At 41.2% G+C, this 25,085-nt stretch overlaps 1 protein-coding gene across 1 annotated transcript; it reads left to right on the top strand.

Annotated features, from left to right (window-relative positions):
- Positions 1-27: 27 nt before the first annotated feature.
- SLC25A20 (solute carrier family 25 member 20) lies at positions 28-18,138 on the top strand. Its single transcript, XM_033925992.1, has 9 exons — positions 28-282; positions 3,063-3,155; positions 5,706-5,833; positions 8,280-8,370; positions 8,849-8,966; positions 9,631-9,703; positions 10,611-10,720; positions 15,424-15,548; positions 17,040-18,138. The coding sequence occupies exons 1-9, from the start codon at positions 178-180 to the stop codon at positions 17,100-17,102; spliced, it is 906 nt and encodes a 301-aa protein (XP_033781883.1). The 5' UTR covers positions 28-177; the 3' UTR covers positions 17,103-18,138.
- Positions 18,139-25,085: the final 6,947 nt, after the last annotated feature.

Here is a 25,085-nt window from a genome sequence, read left to right as displayed (position 1 = left end):
AGGTGAAAGGTCGGCGGAGGCAGAGGGGCGGAAGTAGGGGAAAGGTCGGCGGCGGGAAAGGGCTCGAGCCTGGCACGGTGCGCTGGCGGCGAGTAGGAAGGCAGGAAGGGGCAGCCTTGTGAGCAGAGCCGCGGGCGGCCGTTCCCCTCGAGTGCCTCGTCTGGACGAGCCGCGGACATGTCGGAGGAGTCGAAGCGCGTTAGCGTCACCAAGAACTTCTTCGCGGGCGGCGTCGGCGGCGTCTGCCTGGTCTTCGCCGGCCACCCCCTGGACACCATCAAGGTGAGGGAGGAGGGAGAGGTGGGAGCCCGCGGAAGACGAACTGGACCCTGAACACTGTTTAATTCTGTATCTCATCGATTATATTGCAGTTCTTTGATTGATTGCGTTTTATATTAGTCTAGAAAGCTGCTGTGATCCATTGCTGGGTACCTGGTATAACAAATCCTGGATGAAATAAAATGAATTGATAAAACAAGCCTATTGGTGTAATCGGTTTTAGTATGAATACACCATTAGCATAAATTAACCGAGATTTCGGCAGTTGGAACCCAAGCACAGTACCGGGTAAAGCTTTGGATTCTCGCCCAGAAATAGCTAAGAAGAAAAAAAAAAAAAAAATTAAATTGAATCAGGTTGGGCAGACTGGATGGACCATTCGGGTCTTTATCTGCCGTCATCTACTATGTTACTATGTTAAATTTTCATTTTGTTTAAAGAGATAATTCCAGATATTTCTTTATGGGGAGTGGTATCAATATGTGGGTTCCTGAGAGCCATATTTGGTCTCCCCCCCCCCCCCTCCCGGACAAAAGCATATCATTGACTTGTTAGGTACAGCTTGGAAGCTAAGATCAATAGATTGATAGGGGCCTAAGTGGTTTACATTCAGGTATTCGAGCATTTTCCCCCTCTGTCCTGGTAGGCTCACACTCTGTAATGTACCCAGGGCAATGAGAGATGAAATAACTTGCCCAGGTTCACAATTTGCAGCATGGGATTTGAACCCTGAATCTCAAGGTGCTGAGGTTGTGGTTCTTACCATTGTGGTACACATTATAGATATGTATTATTACTTTCTGAAACGCTGATGAAAGCAAAAGCTTCTGGCTTAATATGAAATTGATTAAATCATTGTGAACATAAAAATAGCCATGCTGGGTCAGACCAAAGGTTCATCTAGTCCAGTATCTTCTTTCCAACAGTGGCCAATCTAGGTCACATGAAATCCAAAGAGTACCAAGGTTCCATGCTACTAATCCCAGGGCAAGCAGTGGCTTCCCCCATATCTATCTCGGTAGCAGACTATGGACTTTCCTTCAGGAACTTGCCCAAACCTGTTTTTAAACTCATCTACGTTAACTGCTGCTACGAAATCCTCTGGCAATGAGTTACAGAGCTTAATAACTCTTCTTTAAGTGAAAACATATTTTCATGTACTGTAATTTCATTGAATGTCCCCCGGTCTTTATGCTTTTTGAAAGAGTGAAATTGATTGATATTTTCCTGTTCTTTGCTATTAAGGAATTTGTAGCTTTTCCTCATACGAGAGGAGTTCCATCCGCTTTATCATTTTGGTTGCTCTTCTTTGAACCTCTTCTAATTCTGCTATATCTTTTTTGAGATGCAACCAGAACAGAACAAGGTGAGATTGCATCATGGAGCGATACAGAGGCATTATAATCTTGGTCATATTTACTATCCCTTTCCTGTTTGCTTTTTTGGCCACCGCATATGGAGCGGAAAGTTTCATTTTATTATCTACGTTAACACTTAGATCTTTTTCTCAGGTGCTGACCCCTTCCTAGCGTGCCTCACTTTGCATTTGTCCACATTAAATTTTATCTGTCATTTGGATGCTCAGTTTTATAATTTCCTAAGCTCTTTCTGAATAGTTTTGTGCCATCTGCAAATTTAATCACCTAACTTGTCATTCCAATTTCCAGATTATTTATAAATGTTAGATAGCACTGGTCCCAGGAGGACAGATCCCTGAGGTACTCCACTAGTCACTATCTTCCATTGAGAAAAATGGCCGTTTAACCCTATCCTCTGTTTTCTGTCCAATAACCAATTCCTGATCCTGTCCTTTGAGTATTTAATTTTCTCATGGGGCCTAAACAGCCTCTTTCCAGAACCCTACAATCATAGGCCCTAAATCCAGACACTAGGGGCTCCTTTTACGAAGGTGCGCTAGCATTTTTAGCACACGCACTGGATTAGCGCACGCTAGCCAAAAAACTACCGCCTGCTCAAGAGGAGGCGGTGGTGGCTAGCGCACGCGGCATTTTAGCGCACACTATACCGTGTGTTAAGGCGCTAACGGGCCTTCTGAAAAGGAGCCCTAGGTATCTCAGTGGCTGTGAATGCTACACAGTATCCTAGGGAACTGGCAATCAAATCCATTATGGCACTTAACCACCTTGCTAGATGATTTAGGACATCATTTTAATACTGTCTGATACCTAGTGGTAGAAGGGACATGTGGGAAGACTAACATTACATATTTTCCCAACCTGTAAAATTTATACTGGAACATTGAATTATTTATGAGCACCTGCTGCAGGTTTGCTCTGGAAATAAAGATTACCAGATCTGTTAATGAATGGAAGTTCATTTGTTACCTTCAAAGCATTGATTTGATTTAATTAAGGCTGTCTGCAATGACATTCCCCAAAGGTCAGACATGAATGATATGATCTCCCATAGGCCTTTGCTGACATTGGTTAGGCTAACCGAAAATGCTGATTGCTAGCAATGCTAGGCTGACAGTATTGTATTCAGAGCTGCAACTCCTAATGAGCAAAATCTGGAAAATATTTAACTAGTGACAGACCCCTCATATTTGCAGGTCAGCTAGAGTTACAAAGGTGTACTATTGCTGTTAACTAGGTCCTATTACATAAAATGAGTGGTAAAATAGAGCATATTTAACATAAGTGGGTATCGCACAGTAATTCCAGTGCACACTATTTGCAAAAAGAATAGGCACAAACTGCCTTTTTATATATAATATACATCTTCTATCCTAACTGGTAATTTTTAAAACAAAATTCTTGCAGGTCCGAATCCAGACACAACCAAAGCCTTCTCCAGGAGAGCTTCCATTCTACTCAGGCACTTTTGACTGTTTCAAAAAGACACTTGCCAAAGAGGTACAGCTTTTAAGACTGATTTTTTTTTTTTAAGTTATTGTTTGTATGTATGAAAAATTGCAGTTAGACATTTCTCTTGCAGACATAAGGGCCCAGATTCTCTAAAAGTGCGTCCCGATTTTAGGCAGCTGTAGGCATCCCTACAGCTGTCTAATCAGCCAATCGGGATGCACGTTTTTAAAAAAAAAATGCTCCCCAGGCAGGCCGCCTATATTGAAGGCGAGGCCCGCAAGACACCTAGGCCCTGATTCTGTATAGGACGCCCGGGAGAGGCGTCCTATTCAGAATCGGCCTAAACTAAACCCCGATTCGGTAACCGGCGTCCATGTTACAGACGCGGGTTAGAGAATCGGGTTAGATTAGACACGGCCCGCTACACTTATCGCGGCAAGGGATCTCTCTGCCGCTATAAGTATAGCGGGCCGTGGCCCCTGACCGATCACTGGCAGGAGGGTGCCCAAACCCTCCTGCCCGAAGACGCACCCCCCCCCGACACTACCGACCGCCCCCCCCCCCCGACACTACCGACCGCCCCCCCCCCCCCGACAATATCGGTCGCTGGCAGGAGGGTGCCCAATCCCTCCTGCCCGAAGATGCACCCCCCCGGCGCTAACAACCCCCACTCCACCAAACCTGTTCTTACAGATGGGTCTTGCACGTCGAGCAAGCAGGCACGCCTCGTCGAAATGAGGCGGGCCCGCCCCTTCCCGGCCCATCCCACCGAAGCCTAAGGTCTGATTGGCCCAGGCTCTAGAAGCCTGGACCAATCAGGCCTTAGGAATAGCGGGTCCGCCCATCCCTACTAAGTCTAAGGTCCAGACCTTCGACGAGGCTTGCCTGCTTGCTCGATGTGCAAGACCCATCTGTAAGAACAGGTTTGGTGGAGTGGGAGTTGTTAGCGCCGGGGGGGGGGTGCGTCTTCGGGCAGGAGGGATTGGGCACCCTCCTGCCAGCGACCGATATTGTCGGGGGGGGGGGATCGGTAATGTCGGGGGGGGGGCGGTCGGTAGTGTCGAGGGGGGGGCGGTTGGTAGTGTCGGGGGGGGGGGTGCGTCTTCGGGCAGGAGGGATTGGGCACCCTCCTGCCAGCGACCGATATTGTCGGGGGGGGGGGGCGGTCGGTAGTGTCGGGGGGGCGGTCGGTAGTGTCGGGGGGGGGGGTGCGTCTTCGGGCAGGAGGGTTTGGGCACCCTCCTGCCAGTGATCGGTCAGGGGCCACGGCCCGCTATACTTATCGTGGCAGAGAGATCCCTTGCCGCGATAAGTATAGCGGCCGCGTTTACTTACAATGTAGACCAGCATTTTGCTGGCCTACATTTTTAAGCTTCTCATCTACTAGGGAGACGCGTAGGGCCGCCTAGGTTCAGCCTAAAGCCCGCCTAAGGCCCTTAGACGAGCTTAGGCATCTTGCGGGTCTCCCTAGGCTCCCGGAGGCGCCTTCAGGCCTGCCTGGGGAGCATTTTTTTAAAAAAAACGTGCATCCCGATTGGCTGATTAGACAGCTGTAGGACGCCTACAGCTGCTTAAAATCGGGACGCACTTTTAGAGAATCTGGGCCAAGTTGTCTTCGGTCTGTAATAGTGTTAAAATAGGTTTAAGATTTTAATCGGAGGTTTAAAACCAAAGCCACTGAAAAGAGGAGGTCTTCTGGACTTTAAATTAAAATAAGTTTCTTAAATGCGTTAAAAATAAACTTCTCTCTACTGCAAAAGACAAAGGGGGAAATTCTGTAAATGGTGCCCGTCATATGTCAATCACGCTTAGTTGCCTTTTTACAAAATCGCGCCTACTGGTGATAACGTAGGCCAGGGTTTGAAAGAACTGTTTAGACCGATTACAGTTTTAGAAAATGTTAAAAACTCTATGTGGAGGCCTTTCTTTAAGCTATGTCGTAGAGAGATACCTAATGAGAAATTTGAATTATGATCTTTGCTCTGTAATTACTGAAGATTGAGGATATGTAATTCTCTACATTATAATATCATTGTGATGTGTTGACAGTACCTTGAATGTTGCCTGTTGAACCATTGTGAATGTTTTATTCTGTTAACTGCTTAGTCATAGGCAGTCAAGAAATTTTACAAAGAAATAAATACTTACGTTGTAGGTACCTAAGTCCTTTAGAGAATTATGCCTAGCAGTGCCTAAATCCTTCTCTGCCCCTAAACATGCTTACTTTGGTGTTGGGCGCTGATAGGCATCTACCTACTTCTTGTAGAATCGCACCTAAGATAGGAGCCTATGGCCCAATTAATTTTTTTTTTCACTTATGAGCTATTATAGCTCATAATTGAATCCAATTTACTAATTAACCCTCCCTCCCCCTTTTAACAAAACCACAGCACAGTTTTTAGCACCAGCTGAGGCGGTAACAGTTTTAATGCTCATAAGAATCCTATGAGTGTTGCAGCTGTTACCAATGTGTCCAGCGCTAAAAACCGTGCTACAGTTTTGTAAAAGGGGAATTATAGAATTTGCCCCCAAATGTTTTTGAGAACATTTGTTTTTTCCAGTACATGGTAAATTAAGGAGTCTGCTTGTTTGTTTCAGGGCGTTAAAGGTTTGTACAAAGGCATGGCAGCACCTATCCTTGGAGTAACTCCCATGTATGCAATATGCTTCTTTGGATTTGGTTTAGGGGTAAAGCTTCAGCAGAAGACCCCCAATGAAAAATTGACGTAAGTTTGACTTCCTGCATTAGCCCTTGTAAGGATCATTTATTAACAGCATGCATTACCTGCTGTGCAGCTTGTAGAAATAAAATGAGCCCTTTGGTATTTAAGCGTATGACCCTCTTAGGGCTAGATTCTCAAAACTTTGTGTTAAAAAACAATGGGCCACTGTTGCAGCCAGTACTGTAGCAATTTCAAAAAAGTGAGTCATTCTCCAAAAACCGTGCATGCAAATGAGGTTGGTGGAGTGTAGCGAAGGTTTGCAAAATTTCCATGTACCCATCGCTGGTGATAACGATCAGCACATGTGCAGAATAAAACACACAACCCCCCCCCAAAAAAAAAAAAAAAAAATCATAGATGGGCAGGAGGGATGCCCACTCCCTCCTGCTGCCGATCTCAAGCAACCCCCCACCCGACACCTCCCCAACAACAGGAGAGATGCCCACTCCCTCCCACTGCCAAGCAATGCCCCCTCTGACACCCCCACTGGCAGCAGGAGAGATGCCCACTCCCGCCACCAATGTCAAGCAACCCCCCACCCAATATCCCCTCCGGCAGATGCTCCACAGTTGGGGCCTTAAACAGCCTGGGCCAATTGAAGCCTTATGCCCTTCCTAGCACATCCCAGCCTTAGGCCCCTTCCCAGCACATCCGTGCGATCTACTGGTCGATCGCGATCGACTTTTTCGGCACCCCTGGCTTATCCCATATTATCGGTGTATAATTTAGATTCTGCATGGAGAAATGTTTTCCAATATCATTGTGGTAAGGTTTTGCATCTAAGTTGGATAAGGTACAAAGTCTTTTCCATCTTAGTCTTTTCCACCAGCAAGATCCTAATCTGCTGTACTTTGGCAGGAAGTGAATTAACCTTCTCTTCTGTAAAAGGGTGAGAGCATGGCTATAGCAAGTGGCCTTTGCCATATGAAATTTGAGGATAGTTTACTGATCTTTTAGACTGGGGATATGATTATGATGTTGTGTTGGGTGGGGGTGGCCATATATTTTATCTGTTTTATATCGCCTCAGATATTTTTTTTGTAGAGGTGATTAATAAAATACAATGAATAATCCTAAAAAGATTAATAATAGTAGCTATTACCCCATGCCATCCAATTCCTTTTTAAATTTCTTCCCTCCTCCCCCTTTTCTTCAGCAACTGCTTGAATTCCTACAAGATGGGCATAAGTTAAGACCACCCATTATGTAGGTGGTAAGGGCTCGCATACTAATCCCACACTAATCAGCACATCCCCTTTACCTCATGCTAACTGATTAGAACAGAAATGCCCACTCTGCTCCCCCTGACATGCCCCTTTCCAGAAAAATTGCAAAATTTTTAGCACATGGTTTATGCATGCACATTCAGAACTTAGATGACCTATGGAAAGCCCTTTTAAGCTGTGGTAAGCATGGAAACGTCAATCGCTCCTCCTAAACTTACTTGCTCCACTTCATCACTGACGCTGAAACCGTGGATTGAAGACAAAGTTTTATTTTATTTTTCTTACCAGCTTATGATTTATCTTTAATCTTATCTATTGTTTTGCCTTTTGTCTTTGTTTTGTTCTATTTCTTTCATTTAAATTTCTCCAGAATTCTACTGTTCAACGGCTCCCCCTTCTGCTTCTATTCCTTTCTCTCCTCTCTTCTACCTTCCAAAGTATTTAGATCAATGCTGTCTTGTTAAAATGTTTATTTTATTTTTATTTTTCCTCTAACTCTACTTTTCACTTCTCTATTACCCTCCAGGTACTTTAGTTAGATTGTGAGCCTTCGGGACAGTAAGGGAATTTTTCAAGTACCTTTCTTATTTCTAATCTTAATGTATATTTTCTGTAAACCGCTTAGAACCTAACGGATGTAGCGGTATATAAGAAATAAATTACATTACATTACATTACATTACATGCGCTAGTGAAAGGGGATTCCTCTGTACGTTGTTTGATTCACTCCAAAATATTCCTAAAAAAATTGTAGTCATAATTTCCCTCTTTTACAAAGCTGTATTAGGCTTTTTTTCGCCGACTGTGGCGATATTAGCTCTGACGCTCATAGAATTCCTATCATTAAAAGTGGGAGTGTGTGGTGCAGTGGTTAGAGCTACAGCCTCGACACCCTGAGGTTGTGGGTTCGAATCCCACTGCTCCTTGTGACATTGGCAAGTCACTTAATCCCCATTGCCCCAGGTACATTAGATAGAGTGGGAGCCTGCCGGGACAGTTAGAGAAAAATGCTTGAGTGCCTGACTAATTTGTAATCCGCATAGAATTGTAGGATATTCGGAATAAAAATTACTTAAAGCTGTTTATGCTGTCCAGGCCACTGTAGAAAAATAATTTTCGATGTCACTCACAATATGATTCTGGAAAGTTTTCTAAGAGGGCTTGAAATGATTAGATGCTGTCAGTTCATCTAATCATTGGATTCCTCAAATATTTGTTTGCAGATATCCCCAGCTGTTTGCTGCAGGCATGTTATCGGGTGTTTGTACAACTGTGATCATGGCTCCAGGAGAGCGAATTAAGTGCCTTCTACAGGTGAAGTACCTTCCACTGCATATCTTTAAATGTTCAGTAAAACAGCATAAGTGGAAGTCTCTTTTTCCCCCTGTAAATTATAAGTCCTGAAAACCAATCCCAGTATTTGTGTGTTGGTAAAGAGACAGCTTAAGAGTCCAATTTTCCAACTTACGATGTTTTATCAAGATTTGTTATGCGGCGTGAATAAAGGATTAATGTATGTATGTATGCAAATAGTAAGTTATGAGAAGAGGCACAAGATACCAGCAGCAATGGATCCTACTGGACTTGTTATAGCTGATGGGCAGTAGCTGGAAGAGCATTCTAGTTTGTAACAGATCCCTGGACCTTGGCTGTGGAGAACAGCTCTGTGACACTTTGGGGAATAAATGTGCTCTTTCTATGACTACTGATCTGAAGGGAACCTCATGTGGGTGACAATTCATAGAGACATGGGAAAATGAAGGCAGAGATAAACCATCAACTCATTCTCCAGATCCAGGCTACCTCAGGCGAAACCAAATATTCTGGTCCAATTGACTGTGCAAAACAGTTGTATCGAGAGGCAGGCATTCGAGGCGTTTACAAAGGAACAGTGCTCACGCTCATGAGAGGTAATCACTGTCTAAGACTGAGAGTTAAGATAGCATTATGGGAACAGATTCTGTCCTGCTGTCCCCAGGTCTACCTTAAGTTTATAAACTTTTCTGCCAAGAATTTGTCCAAACCCTTTTTTTTGTTTTGTTTTAAACCCAGCTATACTATTGTTTTTTTTTTTTTTTTGGGGGGGGGGTTTACTCCATTCTCAGGAAATGAGCCCCAGAGATTAATTATGCACTGAGTGAAAAAAATATTCTTATTTGTTTGCTATTTACTGACTTTATAGCATGCACCCTAATTATTGTACTTTTTGAAAGATTTTAATTTAATAACTCCACTCGGGATTTTGTAGACATCTATCTGTCTCTAAGCTGAAGAGCCCCAGCCCCTTGAGCCTTTCCTCATATGAGAGCTGTTCCATCTCCTTACTCATTTATCTTTCCAATTCCACTATATCTTTGTGGTATGGTAGCTGGACTTGCACACAATATTGAAGGTGTCATGGAGCAATACATTTTATTTAATTCTCTATTCTTTTCCTAACATTCTGGGTTTTTTGTCTGCCACTGCCCAACTTACATTTCAAAATGAAGGCCATAGGAAAATGTATATTAGAGGGGAAAAGCCTCCTTTTTAAAGAAACTATTAATCTCAGATCTCAGTTGTTGTGGGTTTCAGATGTTCCAGCTACTGGGATGTACTTCATGACATATGATTGGCTGAAAACCACTCTCACGCCAGAAGGAAAGAGGTGACTAAGATTTGAGTATTACTGTGTATGTTGATAGGGTTTCACTAATGGACCTGTAGCTTGGTTAGAACTGGTGCTGTGTTCTGGCACTAAGGCCCAGTTTCTGTAGCCGGTGCCGTTGTTGCGGCCGCCTTAAAGCAGCTGCCAATCGCGTGACAATCATGCGCTGGCACTGGGTACAGAATCACGCCACTGGCAGGGGTTTTCCTAGCCTACATTTCCAGCTTCTACCTATGATGTGAAGCGTGCCTACAGAAGCACTTCAGGCTGCCTAATGCCATTTCTGGCGTTAGCCACACCCACAGTGGTGGTAGGCAGCCTAAAGTGCCTACAAAGGTGTGATTCTGGTGCTGATTTTTTAGGCACCAGTAAGTGCCTTAAAACTCAGTTAAAAATGTTGTTTCAATGGCATTTTTTTTTTTTACAGACTTTGGGCGCCTAAAAAAAAAAACAGTGCTATTTAGAGAATCCGGGCCACAATTATCTAGGTGTTTTCTTTCCATATTTTATATTTCCTCCTTTGCAGACATTGCAGGATTCCAGGTGGGCTGCAATGAGCCCTATATCTGGCTCCTATGGGATGCCAGCGATTGATGGCTGGGATTCCCTCCTCTTAAGGGTTGTCTTTTCAGTATTCCTAGCTCTAGAAGGCTTCTGTCTTCAGCAGAGCATTGTACAGCACTGCATGTGAGTCAGCAGATCAGCCCTTGTTTGGTTGATTTATTGATTTCTTTAGCCTGTCCTCCTGACAGCGCCCAGAACGAGTTACAGAATAACATTCATCAAAATTAAAATGCATAACAATAAATCAATACTTATTTATTGCCAGATTACCAATTTGTGTGTGGAGGCTGATTTGTTTTTCCTTTAGTACTGATCATGTATTTTCACATTTTTATCAACCCAGTCCCAGTGACCTTAGTGTTCCCCGAGTTCTCTTTGCTGGCGGTATGGCTGGAGTCTTTAACTGGGCTGTCGCAATTCCTCCTGATGTACTAAAATCCCGGTTTCAGACTGGTGAGTAGAGCAAAGATCGGCCATCATTTTTATATATACAAGTGGTGTTTCCACAAAGGCAAAAACATTGATTGAGAAGACTTCCAGCTTTTACCCCCTTACCAGAATAATGGGTACAGATACATACAAAAGGCAAATACTTAAGCTGTTTTATGGAAAAAAAAATGGTTAAAAAAAGGCTTTAGGGTAAATGAATGAAGAAAGTAGTTTTCTCTCATGGTACAGCGATTCTCCCACACTTCCTGTTTTTATCATTTTTGTAGTGCTACACAAAAGAGATGATCCCTGTTCTGTGGCCCTTACAATCTAGATAATACAATGAGACAAGACTCCAGAAAATTCAGTTCTAGAAAATGTGGTTAAAAGTTGTCAATTGTTGTCACTGGAGACCATTAGTACTAGGGTGGGGACCGGTTGGGGTAACCAGTTTGCTTATCAATTGACACATTATTGATCCACCTTAGATAGTTCCTCCATTACTCGGAGAGTGGGAATTAAACTTTGGGCCTTTTTTACATGCTGTGAAGAAGTGGAAGCCACAGTATCGGGGATTTATAACTCCTTATTTCAACTTCCCCCCCCCCAAGATATGTTACAAATTTGTATTTAAATTTAAAACATTGGAATTTTATTGACAGTATTTGATGTATTCCCGTGTTGATCAGTAGCTTACGGCTCCGAGAAAGCTATTATAGAATGCTGCAGTGGGCTTATTTTACTCCGAAACAGTTGTACGATAGTGGAGGTATGCATACAGCTATGTGCACTAAATGAGGGCAGGGAGATAATAATTTTGGGCGTGCTTTGTGGTTGTGTCCTATTCTGGACTCGGATAACAGACTATATTGCAGAGCTATTGAACGTAACTTTTAGGGATGCTGTGACTGAATTGGTGTTTGCCATACCGGGAGCATATGGGCCCTTGTCCAGAGGAGCCAAGACTCTTGTGTCATAAGAAGTGCTTAGTAGCAAAGAAATGTATCCTGCAGTATTGGGCTATGGAGGAGCCCCCTGACTTTTAGCACTGGCACAGTCAGTTGCACCAATTGGTTTGTTGGGAAGCAGAAAACAAAAGAATGCTTACCTGTTGGTTTGGCAACCTTATATACATCATTTATACCCCAAAGGTCGAACTTCACTGTTGAATGAGCTATTGTAGGATATCTGCATTTATAACACTAAATGTGTTGGGATATTGAGACAGTTCGGGGGATGGGGGGAATAGGTTTGGTATATTAGCTGGGCTGTTATTTTGTAACTGGAACAGCAGACACTGCAGTGGGGTTTTTTTTTGTTTTGTGTAATATTTGCCTAGTAGAATTGCTAAGAATGGCTATCCATGTATAGTAGGTATTTAGTAATAAGATGTGCATATTTATATCACTGCTGATAACTTGAGCTGTGTATTGGCATTTTTCTGCGTTTCATTTACAATAAAAATGGTTGGGGCCTATATATGAGAAATTATAATAAAGAGCATTTCATTTCATTTAGTCACTTTTCTATGTGCTCTGATCCCCCACTTTTTTTGTTTGCTTTTCGTGGGCTTTCTATATCATCTTTGCCTATTGAAACTAAAGTTGTCAATTGTCAGGAAAAGCAAAAGTGGCATTTTAAGCAGGGCTTGGGCATGGTACATCAGTTTAGGAAGGCTGTCTGAGGAATGTGGTGGAGAGTATGGAGTTTTAGAACTGGCAGTGGAGTAGAAGACTGAGCAGCTTGTCTGAATGAATGGTTATAAGGCAAGGGAGTTCAGGAGGACATGGGAAAGATAAGGAGAAGCGGACTATAGGTGAGCAGGAAGAAGATGAATAGTAGTATGGGGAGCCAAAGAAGTGACTTGAAGGGCTGAGGAAGAATAAGTTAAGCAGCTGAATCTTGAATAGACTGTCCCAATATATTTCATTATGCAATAAATAAACAGGTCCAGTTTAAAATATTAGGTAAAGTTCCTTAACACCTGAAAACATTGGATTTAATGCAATTCTCAGTGTACTGTGAGCATTGTGGTTGATTTTCCAGTCCTGCAGACTAAACTGAAAAATCGCTTCTCCCACTACAACAGAAGTGACATTAAACCACAGGTTTAATGGAGGAAATGTCTGCCATGAAAACTGATGTAGCTGCTTCAAAGGTGAATGCTTTCTTTGTTCCCAGTCAATCACTTCTGCGTCTCAAACTACCCTGCTGAGGTGGCTGTTCATTTCTCAGATGCCCATTTGATTTACATTTGATAGAAGTTCTTGTAAGTCGCATCTTCCCATAATGCCTTGAGTGAATGCTCCTGAGGTTCTAGGAATAGCAATAGGAAAAAAAAAAAAAAAATCAAGCCATAAAGAGAGCTGCACTTCAGTTTGATCAAGATTGGTTTTTTTGAAAGAATAAGTATGGATCATGTTTTTCTGTCCTTCATCCCCCCCCCCTATCCCGAACCTCAGGTATCATGAGAGTATTTAAGACTTTCACAGAACCATCAAGACATGGAGAGGGTATGGGCCTGTCAGGAATTGCTTTTACTTTCTAAGGATGTCAATGTTGGTGCAGAACCAAAGGAAACCAGGCATCTGAAAAATGGATAACCATTCCGGGCAGGAAAGCTTGGGGTTTGTCTCCCGCTTATGTGAAGAGAGGAAGTGGTGTGTTAGGTGTCACTGCCTTGTGTTTCAGTCCTAGTGACTTGATGAGTTACAGATCTAAAAAGAGATCAGTTTTGTACTAGTCTAGTAAGGTCCTCCAGTGTAATCCCAATGGTTGTTTTCAACATGTCCAGCCATCTGATTGCAGGCCGCCCTCTTCGCCTGGTTCCTTCGATCTTCCCAAACATAATGTCCTTCTCCAATGATCTTTTTCTTTTGATGGTGTGACAAAAATAAGACAATCATAACTTCATCATTTGGGCTTTGAGTGGCATAGTCGGTTTGATCTCTTCCAGAATTGATTTGCTAGTTCTCTGGCAGTCCACGGCACGCATAAAATCCTTCTCCAGCACCAAAGCTCAAATGAGTCAATCTTCTTTCTATCTTGTTTCCGTAGTGTCCAGCTTTTGCATCCATAATTGACCACTGGAATATGAGTATGTGGACAAGTCTGATGTTCGTTTGGAGTGTTATTTCCTTGCCTTTGAATACTTTGTCAAGAGCCTTCATTGAAGAGTGACTCAGTGCTATTCAGCGGAGTATTTCATCCCTACTAGTTTGGTTTGGAAGGAAGTGGTGTACATCAGAGTATTTTTCTTTAAGGGATTGCTAAACGACAAGCTCTGCATTTCTAAGTGGGTTGCTGCACAGAGAAACATAACATTTTATTTTTTTTTTATGGGTTTATTGTGTAAGGACAAAACAATATGTAAAATTCAGAAGTTGAATTGTTTTCCCTTTTTATGTTGCATAAAGAGTTGATGATGATTAAACAGTTAAGATTTCTATAAAGAATTAGTTGTCATCTAGCAGGAAGTGATAACACAGTATGGGAGAAAAGCTTTTATGCTTCTGTCCTGTTGCTGTTCTTTGTTGATGCCTGCTTTTACTGTGCATATTAATGTCACTGTTTCTAATGTCAGGCAACTAAAGTCTAACACACATCCCAAATGCTGGTCTTGAGGCCCCAAACCAGTTGGGTTTCAGGATAGCCATAATGCATATCATTTATTTATTTATTGGGATTTATTAACTGCCTTACAAAGAGATTCTCCCAAACTAATGTACAGCTTGACATAAAACTTAGTTTTATTAACTAGGGTTACCTGATTTGTACAAGATAAAAAGGACAGTGCCCCCCACCCCTACACAAAACTCATGTCTCTCCCCGAGTCTGGGCTGCATCTGGAAGGCCTCTTTTAGGAAATTATCATAACCTTTTTTAAACCCTGCTAAGCTAACTGATTTCACCACATTCTCTGGCAATGAATTCCAGAGTTTAATTACACGTTGTGTGAAGAAATATTTTCTCCAGTTTGTTTTAAATCTACTACTTAGTAGCCTCATCGCATGCCCCCTAGTCCTAGTAGTTTTGGAAGAAGTAAACAAGCAATTCACATCCACCTTCTCCACTCAGTATTTTATAGACCTCTATCATATCATCCCTGAGCCATCTCTTCTCCAAGCTGAAGAGCCCTAGCCGCTTCCTCATAGGGAAGTCATCCCATCCCTTTTATCATTTCTGTCACCCTTCTCTGTACCTTTTCTAATTCTGCTATATTTGTTTTTGGGATACAGCAACCAGAATTGCACACAGTATTCAAGGTGTGGCTGTACCATAGAGCAATACAAGGGCATTATAACATTTTCATCTTTGTTTTCCATTCCTTTTCTGATAATTCCCACTATTTATCCATCTCCATTGAGAATAGGACTAGTATATATGAAATTGAATTACAAGCCCACTGCCTAGTTCTCTACATGTTCATAAAGGATCTCCTGGAAACCTGACTGGTTTGTGGCCCTTAAGGACCAGAGTTGGAGACTTTTGATCTAACATAACAAATCAATTGCATGCCTCCCTATTCTAAGTCATTTGCATATTGCAGTTTATAACCAGAAGAAAAGTATATTCCAAACAGAGAATAATTTAGTAAGAAGTAAAATTGGATTGATAAAATAAACCTGTCTATGCATTTGCACATCTTAAGTTTCTTTTGTTTAGGCTGTGTGATTAAAATGCTTTGAAAGACCTTTCATGGCTGCCCCTTATATTCTTCCCATCAGCTCCTGCAGGAAAATATCCCAATGGGTTCAGAGATGTATTACGCGAATTAATTCGAGAGGAAGGAGTGGCATCCCTTTATAAGGGTTTCACCGCAGTTATGATCAGAGCTTTCCCAGCAAATGCAGTGAGTACAGTTGATGGTTCTTTTTTTGGTTTTTATTCAGGTTCAGGAGAGAGCTTAACCTTTGATACATCTATTTTGTTTTCAAAATCACTTTGAACTGCAGGCTTAGCCAGCTAGCCAGGCTGGTGCCTGTCCTGTTTTGGATACATGTGTAAGCTTACCTTTCTCCTAAATTCAGACTGCAGGTTCATGGTGTAGCATTTGAGATGATGTTGGAGTTACCGTCATATGGCAGTTCATAAAGTAAAATAAAACATGTTATCAGAGTTAATTTCATGTAGTGAGGGAGGAAAGAGTAAAGGCATAAAAAATTTAAAAAAATGAACTCCAAAGACTCGACAATTATAGACCCCAGCAACAACTGTGCTATTAAGGAGTACAGAGCACTATCATTGGTTCCTTCCTAAAAAAAAAAAAAATCAAACCCTGGCTTTTTCATCTTCCAGAGGACTGGTACAAGAAACTGGCCCGCTATCAATCTAACAGAGCTCTAAGATCATCTCAACATGACCGACTTGAAATCCCAGGCCTGGTATCAGGAAAAATAACTCCTCAAAAACTAACAAAACATACAGTTCTCCAAACCATTCTAAAAAACCCAAAAGTGAGAAAACTTAGCTGATGTGTCATGAAGAAGGAATTGCAAAAAAAAAAAATAATAATCAGTCCCCAGCGTATCCCCATTCTGAAGTTCTTCCGCTCTCATCACTATATCCTTGTATCTAAAATCTTCATCTCATAAGAGTTCTAAAAGAACCCACAAATCATTCCATACACACAAGGCTCATGACTCCCTAGCAAGACATTGAATTCTCACTGTTCCAGTCTTTCTCAACAAGGACCTCTTATTTCGTGGGAGATTATTCTCAGCTGAACCTGGCATCTAACCAGTTTTTTTGATTTCTTTTTTTTTTCTGTGTTGGTCTTCTTTTTTTTCTGGTTGAAGGAACCACTGATAAGTGTTCTGTACTCCTTAACAGCATAGTTGTTGCCAGTGTCTATACTTGCTGAGTCTTTGAGGTTCATTTATTAAATTTTTTTGGTGTATTTACTCTTTCCTCTCTCACTACATGAAATTAACTCTGATAGCACATGTTTTTTTGTATATATTAGTGTTTACTAAGAGAGTGTGTCCTTATAACAAGTCATTTCACAGTTATTACCTTTCACACAAGAGGTTGTTGACTTTGCATAGAAGTAAAATTCACCCTTCACATGACGAGAGAGAATAGCCTTGAAATAATAATTTTGATATGGGTGATGATTTCAATCCTTGAATGCCATAAAATTTAAATTTTCAGTATGTTCACTAAGAAAGTGTGTGTTTTGCATAGATGTAGTCCTAATAACTAAGTTCATTGACATAAATTTGGTTACCCTGAAAACCAGACCTCTTAAAGCCTTTAAGAACCATGGTTCAATAGCCCTATCGTTTGCATATTCCAGAAGCTTTTCTGCAGTTGTCTTTGAACATTGTATATCTGTTTTTAGGCCTGCTTCCTTGGTTATGAACTTGCCATGAAATTCCTTAACTGGCTTGCACCAAATCTATGAACTTCAAGAACCGGGTTTGAGGGTTTCGTGGATGGCAAAAAGTACCAAAATGAAGAAAAAAAAGAGGATGTTTATGACTAAAGGAGAAAAGCCCATGGGAATTCAGAGTGCTGTAATTAGTACTAACACAGTTTGCCTTATTGATGACTTTTGAATGGTAGTGAATAGGTACCATTCAGTCCTGAGCCATAGCTTAATGATTCTTAGCAATCTTATAAGTTTAAATAAAATCCAGGTTCTAAACAAAGTAAAATATATTTGACTGTTTTGGGTAACCTAGCAAAAATATTTATTTGGTGTCTTTTTAGTAAGTCAGTAAGAGAACCTTGACTTCATCTTTTGTATAACAGAGATCACTTAAGGAGTTTTATTTTCACCATACTTTACGTGTTACTAGATATCAAGCTGAATGTTCTGAGCTAGTTCTCAGGGTAATAACGAACATTAAAACTGTGGTAATTCATACCTCTTCATTCCAGGAGACTTCACAGCTCTTGGAACCCAAATTAATTGGGTAAATAGTATGCAGAAAAAGGTCATTTAATATAGTTACCTTTGCATGTAAATGGCCTCAAAGTACTGACCAGTATGAAAGTACACGCCGAGACCTGGTATGAACTTTGCTATAGAATCAAAGTTCACAGGTATGCATGTAAATAAAATATGCTAATCTATGCATGTACACGAATAATCTGGGTGTAGACATTTTACATCTCTTTGAGTACAGGTGTAAATGTCCATACCTGCAAGGTAGGTGTATTTTCTGTTGCTTACACTAGTCTTTTATAAAGACACAGTGGCGCCTTTTTAATAAAATTACCCTCTGTGGATTCTGTTTATACAGAGGATGTACAGAGCACTCAAATGCCTTGGAAGAGCCTGTTGACTGTGCTAGATAAAGATACATAGTTGGTTTGGAGAGGGGTTTTTATTTTAAAATTCATAAATCAGAATCTTTGAAAAATATGAGACAAGTCTGTGCTATTACGATTATCTTTTTCAGAATCTATTAAACTTTGCCTCTGTTTATTATGTGCATTTTGTGTTGTAGACATGGTTTATGCTGAAGATGCAAAGTTATTTCTTTTTTTACAGGGTTTCAAAGGTACACAACATGTATATTTGTGACTAAAAGTGTCCTATCAACAAGATTCAATTGAGAGGAATAAGCTCTAAATAGAGCTGTTTTAGATTATCTTTCTTTAGCCAATGACCGACTGATGAATTAGACAACAAAATTGATTTGTCCTTCCAGGAACTGAGATCATACAATTATTTAAATAGTTTACTTTTTCTTTCCTACAAGAAAATATTTTATACAATGATGAATTCCTACTGTGTCGAAATTGAAAAAAGAAAACCCACAAGGAACAGAGGAGAAACAAAAGAGAATTAAAATATCTGTGTAATGACAACTTTAGTAATGGTTGCTACGGAGGGGCTATCTGGTCTTTATCTATCGTGTTTCTATATATGTCAGTTTCCAAATTAAGGCCCCCTTTTTTTTCAAAGACACAGTAGCAATTCCCCTGCAGCAAATGCACCGAAGCCCATTCAGTTCCTATGGGCTTCCGTGCATTTGCTATGGGTGGATCGCTACTGCAGCTTTGAAAAATGAGCCCTAAATAACCAGTAGGTGGCGAAGAGACCTCTGATTAATTTCAGCTGATAATTTATGTAAAGTCATCAGCAAAAATTGCCATCATTGGTCTAAAAAACTTCACTGTACCAAAATTAGGAAAATATGAAAAGAATGATAACTTTCCAAGTGAAGATGCTTGTTAAACCGTGGGTTCACCAAGGTGACTGTGATGTGTTACCAAGATCTCCTAGTAGGAGATGTTAAGAGGAGCAACATGCCATAATCTGCTGTGTATAGATGCAGGTGTCTGTGACTGCATATGCATTATTGAAGTATGTGCATCAATTAAGATATTTTATCTGCATGAATACATTATGACTGTCTGGGGCTCTGACCCAATCATACTACTAGTAAAAGGACACTTGCATCCTATTGCATGTACTTTTAAACTTGGAACAATTTTCTAAACGGTCTATTGTTCATGTATTACCACATACATCCAAAAATGACTTTCTAAAATTATCCCCATAGCACTTCATGCATTGTTTCACAGTGTTTTATTAATGCTTTAAAGTAGGAATTTACTGATCTACACAATATATATTACATTGCCAACATTTGAGGACAGTTTCTTTTTGAGTGCTTCTATAAGAAACCTAATGTTCTTCACAACCTTTGTCATAGAACATGCCAAGAATGCATCACAGCTGGCTCAGTGTGCCAGCTGGGATTGGTTACAAGCGTGTTTGCACATATGGCAAACACAAAGGAAGGGCTCAGCTGTTCTCTTCCAACTGGGTGGGAATTAACTTCCTGCTTTTTTTTGCTGATACAATTGCAGCCGCTGTGGTCCACAGCCTAGTGTCTGGGTCCTCAGGGATATCCTTGGGAGCAGGGCCAGATGCACAGTCTGTAACTTCCTCCTGCGGTGGTAGCCATCTATTCTGTGGAGCAAGGACCGGCAGTGAGCTGTCTTTCTGGTACAAAGAGTTTGCTGAGACTCATCAAGCCTGATAACTACTATCCAATGCTGCTCATCCACATCGACACTAATGATACTGCCAGGTACCCTTGTGACCATATCAAAAATGACTTCATGGCTCTGGGAGAGAAGGTGAAGCAGTCAGGTGCTATCAAAGAAGGGAAGAAGTGTCTTTGGCAGCAGGCTAGCTAATCTATTGAAGAGGGCTTTGAATTAGAACCGATGGGGCAGGTGATCAAAGCCTCCAGAATTGTACACAATATTCTAAATGAGGTCTCACCAGAGTCTTATATAGAGGCATCAGTACCTCCCTCCATGCAACCTAGCATCCTTCTAGCTTTCGTCGTCACCTTTTCAACCTGTTTGGCCACTTTAAGATCATCACATACAATCACACCCAAGTCCCGCTCTTCCGTCATGCACATAAGTTCTTCTCCCCTTAAACTGTACTGTTCCCTCTAGATTTTGCAGCCCAAATGCATGACCTTGCATAGGGAAAGGTATGGCCAGTAGGAAAAAGGAGGTATTGATGCCCCTGTATAAGACTCTGGTGAGACCTCATTTAGAATATTGTGTACAATTCTGGAGGGCGCCTCTTCAAAAAGATATGAGTCGGTCCAGAGGAAGGCTACTAAAATGGTACATGGTCTTCGTCATAAGGCGTATGAGAACAGACTTAAAGATCTCAATGTGTATACTTTGGAGGAAAGGCGGGAGAGGTATGATAGAGATGTTTAAATACCTATATGGCGTAAATGTGCATGGGTTGAGTCTCTTTCAAGTGAAAGGAAGCTCTGGAATGAGAGGGCACAGGATGAAGTTAAGAGGTGATAAGCTCAGAAGTAATGTAAGGAAATACTTTTTTATAGAAATGGTGGTAAATGCATTGAACAGTCTCCCGGAAGAGGTGGTGGAGACAAAGACTGTCTGAATTCAAGAAAGCGTGGGATAGGCATGTGGGATCTCTTAGAGAGAAGAAGAGATAATAGTTACTGCAGATGGGCAGACTGGATGGGCCATTTGGGTTTTATCTGCCATCATGTTTCTAACGGAGGGAAACCAGGCCTCAAATCTCATTTCTGTTATTGCCATTCTTTTTCACTGTTGCCCACTGCCTCAGGTAACCACTTAGAATGTGTCTCTGTCCAGAAATATATCTGAATATTTAGCCAAAAGGATGCTTGGGTGCATAAGGAGTGGAATGGCCAGTAGGTAAAAGGAGGAGATAGTGCAATTGTATAAGTCTCGGGTAAAGTCTTGTTTAGAATACTTTGTGCAGAATTGGTCCAGAGGATGGTTACAAAACTGGTCAGTAGTCTGTCTTTGTGTAGTAGAGGGACACTCTTATAGACCTCAATATATATAATCTGGGAGAGAGGGGATATTTTAGAGACATTTAAATATATCCATGGCATTAAAGTACAGGTGAGCATAATATGAAGTTAAGAGGTTATAGGCTCAGGAGTAAACTAAGGAAATACTTTTTTACAGAAAGGGTGGTAGTGCAGTTAGATGAGACTGTCTGTTTAAATTCAAGACAGCATGGGCAGGCAGAGGAGATAGTAGATGCTGCAGATTGGCAAACAGGATGGATCATTTGGCCTTTATTTGCTGTCACATTTCTATATGTACATCGTTTTATTATAGAAATACGAGTTGTCCTGCTTTTGTTTTAGTGATTACTTGTACATTAGTTGTAGGGACTGGGGTGAAGGTTTGTTTCTGGTAAGACGGAGTTTTATTTTTGCTGAAGTTGTTCCAGTTCGCTAAGTGAGATTTTCATCTACTTTTTAAAATATATTTAAAGCACTCTTTCTCCACCCCTACCACTGCCAGAACTCTTGCTACTATTGGGAGAAAAATCACCTTCTTTGACGTCAGGGGTTATTGTCTATAGGGGGGAGGAGGTCCTAGCTTGTGACAGCAGAGGAAATGCCTGTAGTGGTGTCACAGTCCCTCCTCCCCTCCATACACATGGTTGGGAGGGGTAGCAGACAGGCTAAGATTGGCAGGGGATTTTGCTTGGCTTTACACTTCAGATCTGTGATATTCCAATATACTGTTAGGCTAATGAAAATCCCGTATAATTATTGCTATTAAAATACTGCTGCTTGCACTGGACTTCCTTGTGACCCTGAGCAAGTCACTTAATCCTCCGTTATCCCAGGTATAAAATAAGTAATACAAAAAGGCAGTATAAAGTCCCTTTCCCTCTAGTGCAGGGGTGTCCAAAGTCGGTCCTCGAGGGCCGCAATCCAGTCGGGTTTTCAGGATTTCCCCAATGAATATGCATGAGATCTATTAGCATACAATGAAAGCAGTGCATGCAAATAGACCTCATGTATATTCATTGGGGAAATCCTGAAAATCCGACTGGACTGCGGCCCTCGAGGACCGACATTGGACACCCCTGCTCTAGTGCTTTGAGATTGAAGGCTACAGCAACAGGTTTGTAGTCTCTATGGTTGTCTGTAGATGGCACTCTTAACTCAGTTGCATAAAATGTCTTCAGTTTCCTAAGTGGTATAAAAACTGCCAATGTGCCTTTGTTCAGCTTGGTGAATTTTAGAACTGAAATCCTTTATTCAGAAAGATGTACAATTTCTTTGGTTCTGATTTATTTTCCTTAGGTCAATCATAAGCCCAGATATTTATACTACATATTCAGATCAGCATTTCTCAGCTATGTACTGGAATGGGTTGGTTTTTCTAAACCAGTCACTGTCTTGCATGAAATAAGCATTTTTAAAATAAAATTATGTAGCTTTTGGTTTTTAAGGCAAATCTGACTCTGGCTTCATTACAGAAGCCAACTTTGGACTTCCTTTGCTGAGACTTGTAAAGATCTGCAACGTGACGTAATCAGGCTCGAGGAATGGGCATTGACAGGGACGATGAGGTTCAACGTGGATAAGTGTAAAGTGATGCATGTCGGTAACAAAAGTCTCATGCATGAATACAGGATGTCCGGGGCGGTACTTGGAGAGACCTCCCAGGAAAAGGACTTGGGAGTTCTGATTGATAAGTCAATGAAGCCATCTACATAATGTGTGGCGACGGTGAAAAGAATGCTAGGAATGATAAAGAATGTGAATAACAGAAGTCTTCTCACAATCTTGAGATCTAATAGCAACCTGTGTATAGCACCTTTTAATCTTAATTCTATGGCTTATCAAGTTCTAATTATTTTAGCTGGCACTTTGAAACAAGATAGCAGAGCTCTAAAACATTTTCTTATTGGGAGTTTGCACGACACAAAGCATATTACCACCTTTTCTCTTATCAAGAACACCCAGAAATGCTCCAAAGGAATCCATACTTATCTACCCTACATAGCAGATCTCGAGCCTAGTTCTGCTTTTACATCGGTGTTTCTCAAACTGTGTGCCATGGCACAGGGGTGTACCCCAAAGAGATTCTGGGTATGCCAAGAAAGATTCCAGAATTTTACTTTATTTTTAAAAATTCCCTTCATAAGTATACACAAGAAAAGATGACATGAATGTCATGTTCGTAAGAGTCTGTCAATGTTATGAGCATCTATGTGCATAAGGATACAACCGCCCAGACAAGCATCATTCTTTGATGTGATTAGTCCTTGTTTTTGTGCAGTGTTATCCTAACTTGAGCAACAAAGCAATCCAGGCTTTGTTACCGTTAGATCTTCAGCTCTGACCGACATTAAATCGAGAAAAAGAGAACGGCTGCAGATGGTGGATGATGAAATGACTGTTTGCTTGTTGACTATCGAGCTGCGTTTTGAGTTAATTTGCACTCAAAAACAAACACATCCATCGCATTGATTAGCAATTCTATTCTATCTACTTTAGTTTCACCATTGTTACAATTACTTTTCAAATTGTTCCTTTCTCTTTCTCTACGTCAAACAAATTGGCACTGCAAAGAATTCCATGAGCCGTGTTCCACATACTTTCACCACCTGTATTTAATAATAAAGTAAATTCCATGCAATCTTAACTTAAATTCCAGAGAATGTCACATATAAATTAACATTCTCTGAGCCACACTACCTTATAAGAGAGAATATTTATTTGAGACATTTGAAGGGCTAAGAAATAGTGTGACACCTCTTTGATACAGAGAGTCTATTTGAATTCCACCAATCTTAAACATCCTGTTCGAGGGAGAAGAAGCCCAGTTTCTCTAATCTTTCACTGTACAGCTGCTCCTCCAACCCCTTAACCATCTTAGTTGCTCTTTTCTGGGCCCTTTCGAGTAGTACCGTGTCTTTCTTCATGTATGGTGACCAGTGCTGGATGGAGTACCTCAGGTGAGGGTGCACCATGGCATGATAACCTTCTCCGATCTGTTCTTGATCCCCTTCTTTATCATCAAATTAACAGCTTTTTATGAAACCCATAATAAAAAGAATGCAATCATGGAAGAGGTGAGTTCCAAAATCTGTCAAGTATATTTTTGTCAAAAACAAGTTCGTATCACAAACAGAATACCTTTAAAGATAAACATAGGATATAGAAATTTACACTACAAAGGCACTTATTCATAAAGTATATGATAGTCAGTGAAAACAAATTCTTTATGTTGGCTAGAATTCCAGAAAATAAACCCTGGAGTGGAGGAGTAGCCTAGTGGTCAGAGCAGCTGCAGCTCCTTATGACTCTGGGCAAGACGCTTAACACAAAGATGAAAATGCTATAACGCCCTTGTATCACACTATGGTGTGGTCGCAGCTCAAATACTGTGTGCAATTCTGGACGCCATATCAAGAAAGATGTAGCGGAATTAGAAAAGGTATAGACAAAAATGAAAAAAGGGATGGGATAATTTCCCTATGAGGAAAGGCTAAAGCGGCTAGTGCTCTTCAGCTTGGAGAAGAGATGGCTCAAGGGTGATATGATAGAGGTCTATAAAATACTGAGTGGAGTGGAAAGGGGAGATGTGAATTGCTTGTTTACTCCTTCCCAAAATACTAGGACTAGGGGGTATGCAATGAAGTTACTAAGTAGTAGATTTAAAACAGACCAGAGAAAATATTTCTTCACACAATGTGTAATTATACTCTGGATTTTATTGCCAGAGAATGTGGTAAAATCAATTAGTTTAGCAGGGTTTAAAAAGGTTTGGATAATTTCCTAAAAGAGAAGTCCATAGGTCATTATTGAGATGGCTTGGGAAATCCACTACTTATTCCTAGGATTAGAAGCATAAAATCGGTTTTTACTACTTGAGATTTGATTAGGTACTTGGGACCTGGGTTGGCCACTGTTGGAAACAGGATGCTGGGCTTGATGGACCTTTGGTCTGGCCCAGTATGGCGATTCTTTTTTATTGCCCCAGGTACAAAATAAGTACCTGTCTAAAACCTGTAAATCACACAGAAAAAGCAGTCTATCAAATTCAAACTCCTTTACCTGCCCCCCCCCCCCCCCAGAGAACA

The sequence above is a fragment of the Geotrypetes seraphini genome, chromosome 17 (assembly GCF_902459505.1).
Source record: "Geotrypetes seraphini chromosome 17, aGeoSer1.1, whole genome shotgun sequence".
NCBI classification, from domain to species: Eukaryota; Metazoa; Chordata; class Amphibia; order Gymnophiona; family Dermophiidae; genus Geotrypetes; species Geotrypetes seraphini.
Note: the sequence above shows the minus strand (reverse complement) of the source record. Positions and strands in the feature narration are given on the sequence as shown.

Coding starts and splice junctions, on each gene's coding strand:
- SLC25A20 (XM_033925992.1), top strand. CDS start 178: ATGTCGGAGGAGTCGAAGCGCGTTAGCGTCACCAAGAACTTCTTCGCG. Junction 5,834..8,279: donor ACCCCCAATGAAAAATTGAC/GTAAGTTTGACT, acceptor ATTTGTTTGCAG/ATATCCCCAGCTGTTTGCTG. Junction 10,721..15,423: donor AAAATCCCGGTTTCAGACTG/GTGAGTAGAGCA, acceptor TCTTCCCATCAG/CTCCTGCAGGAAAATATCCC.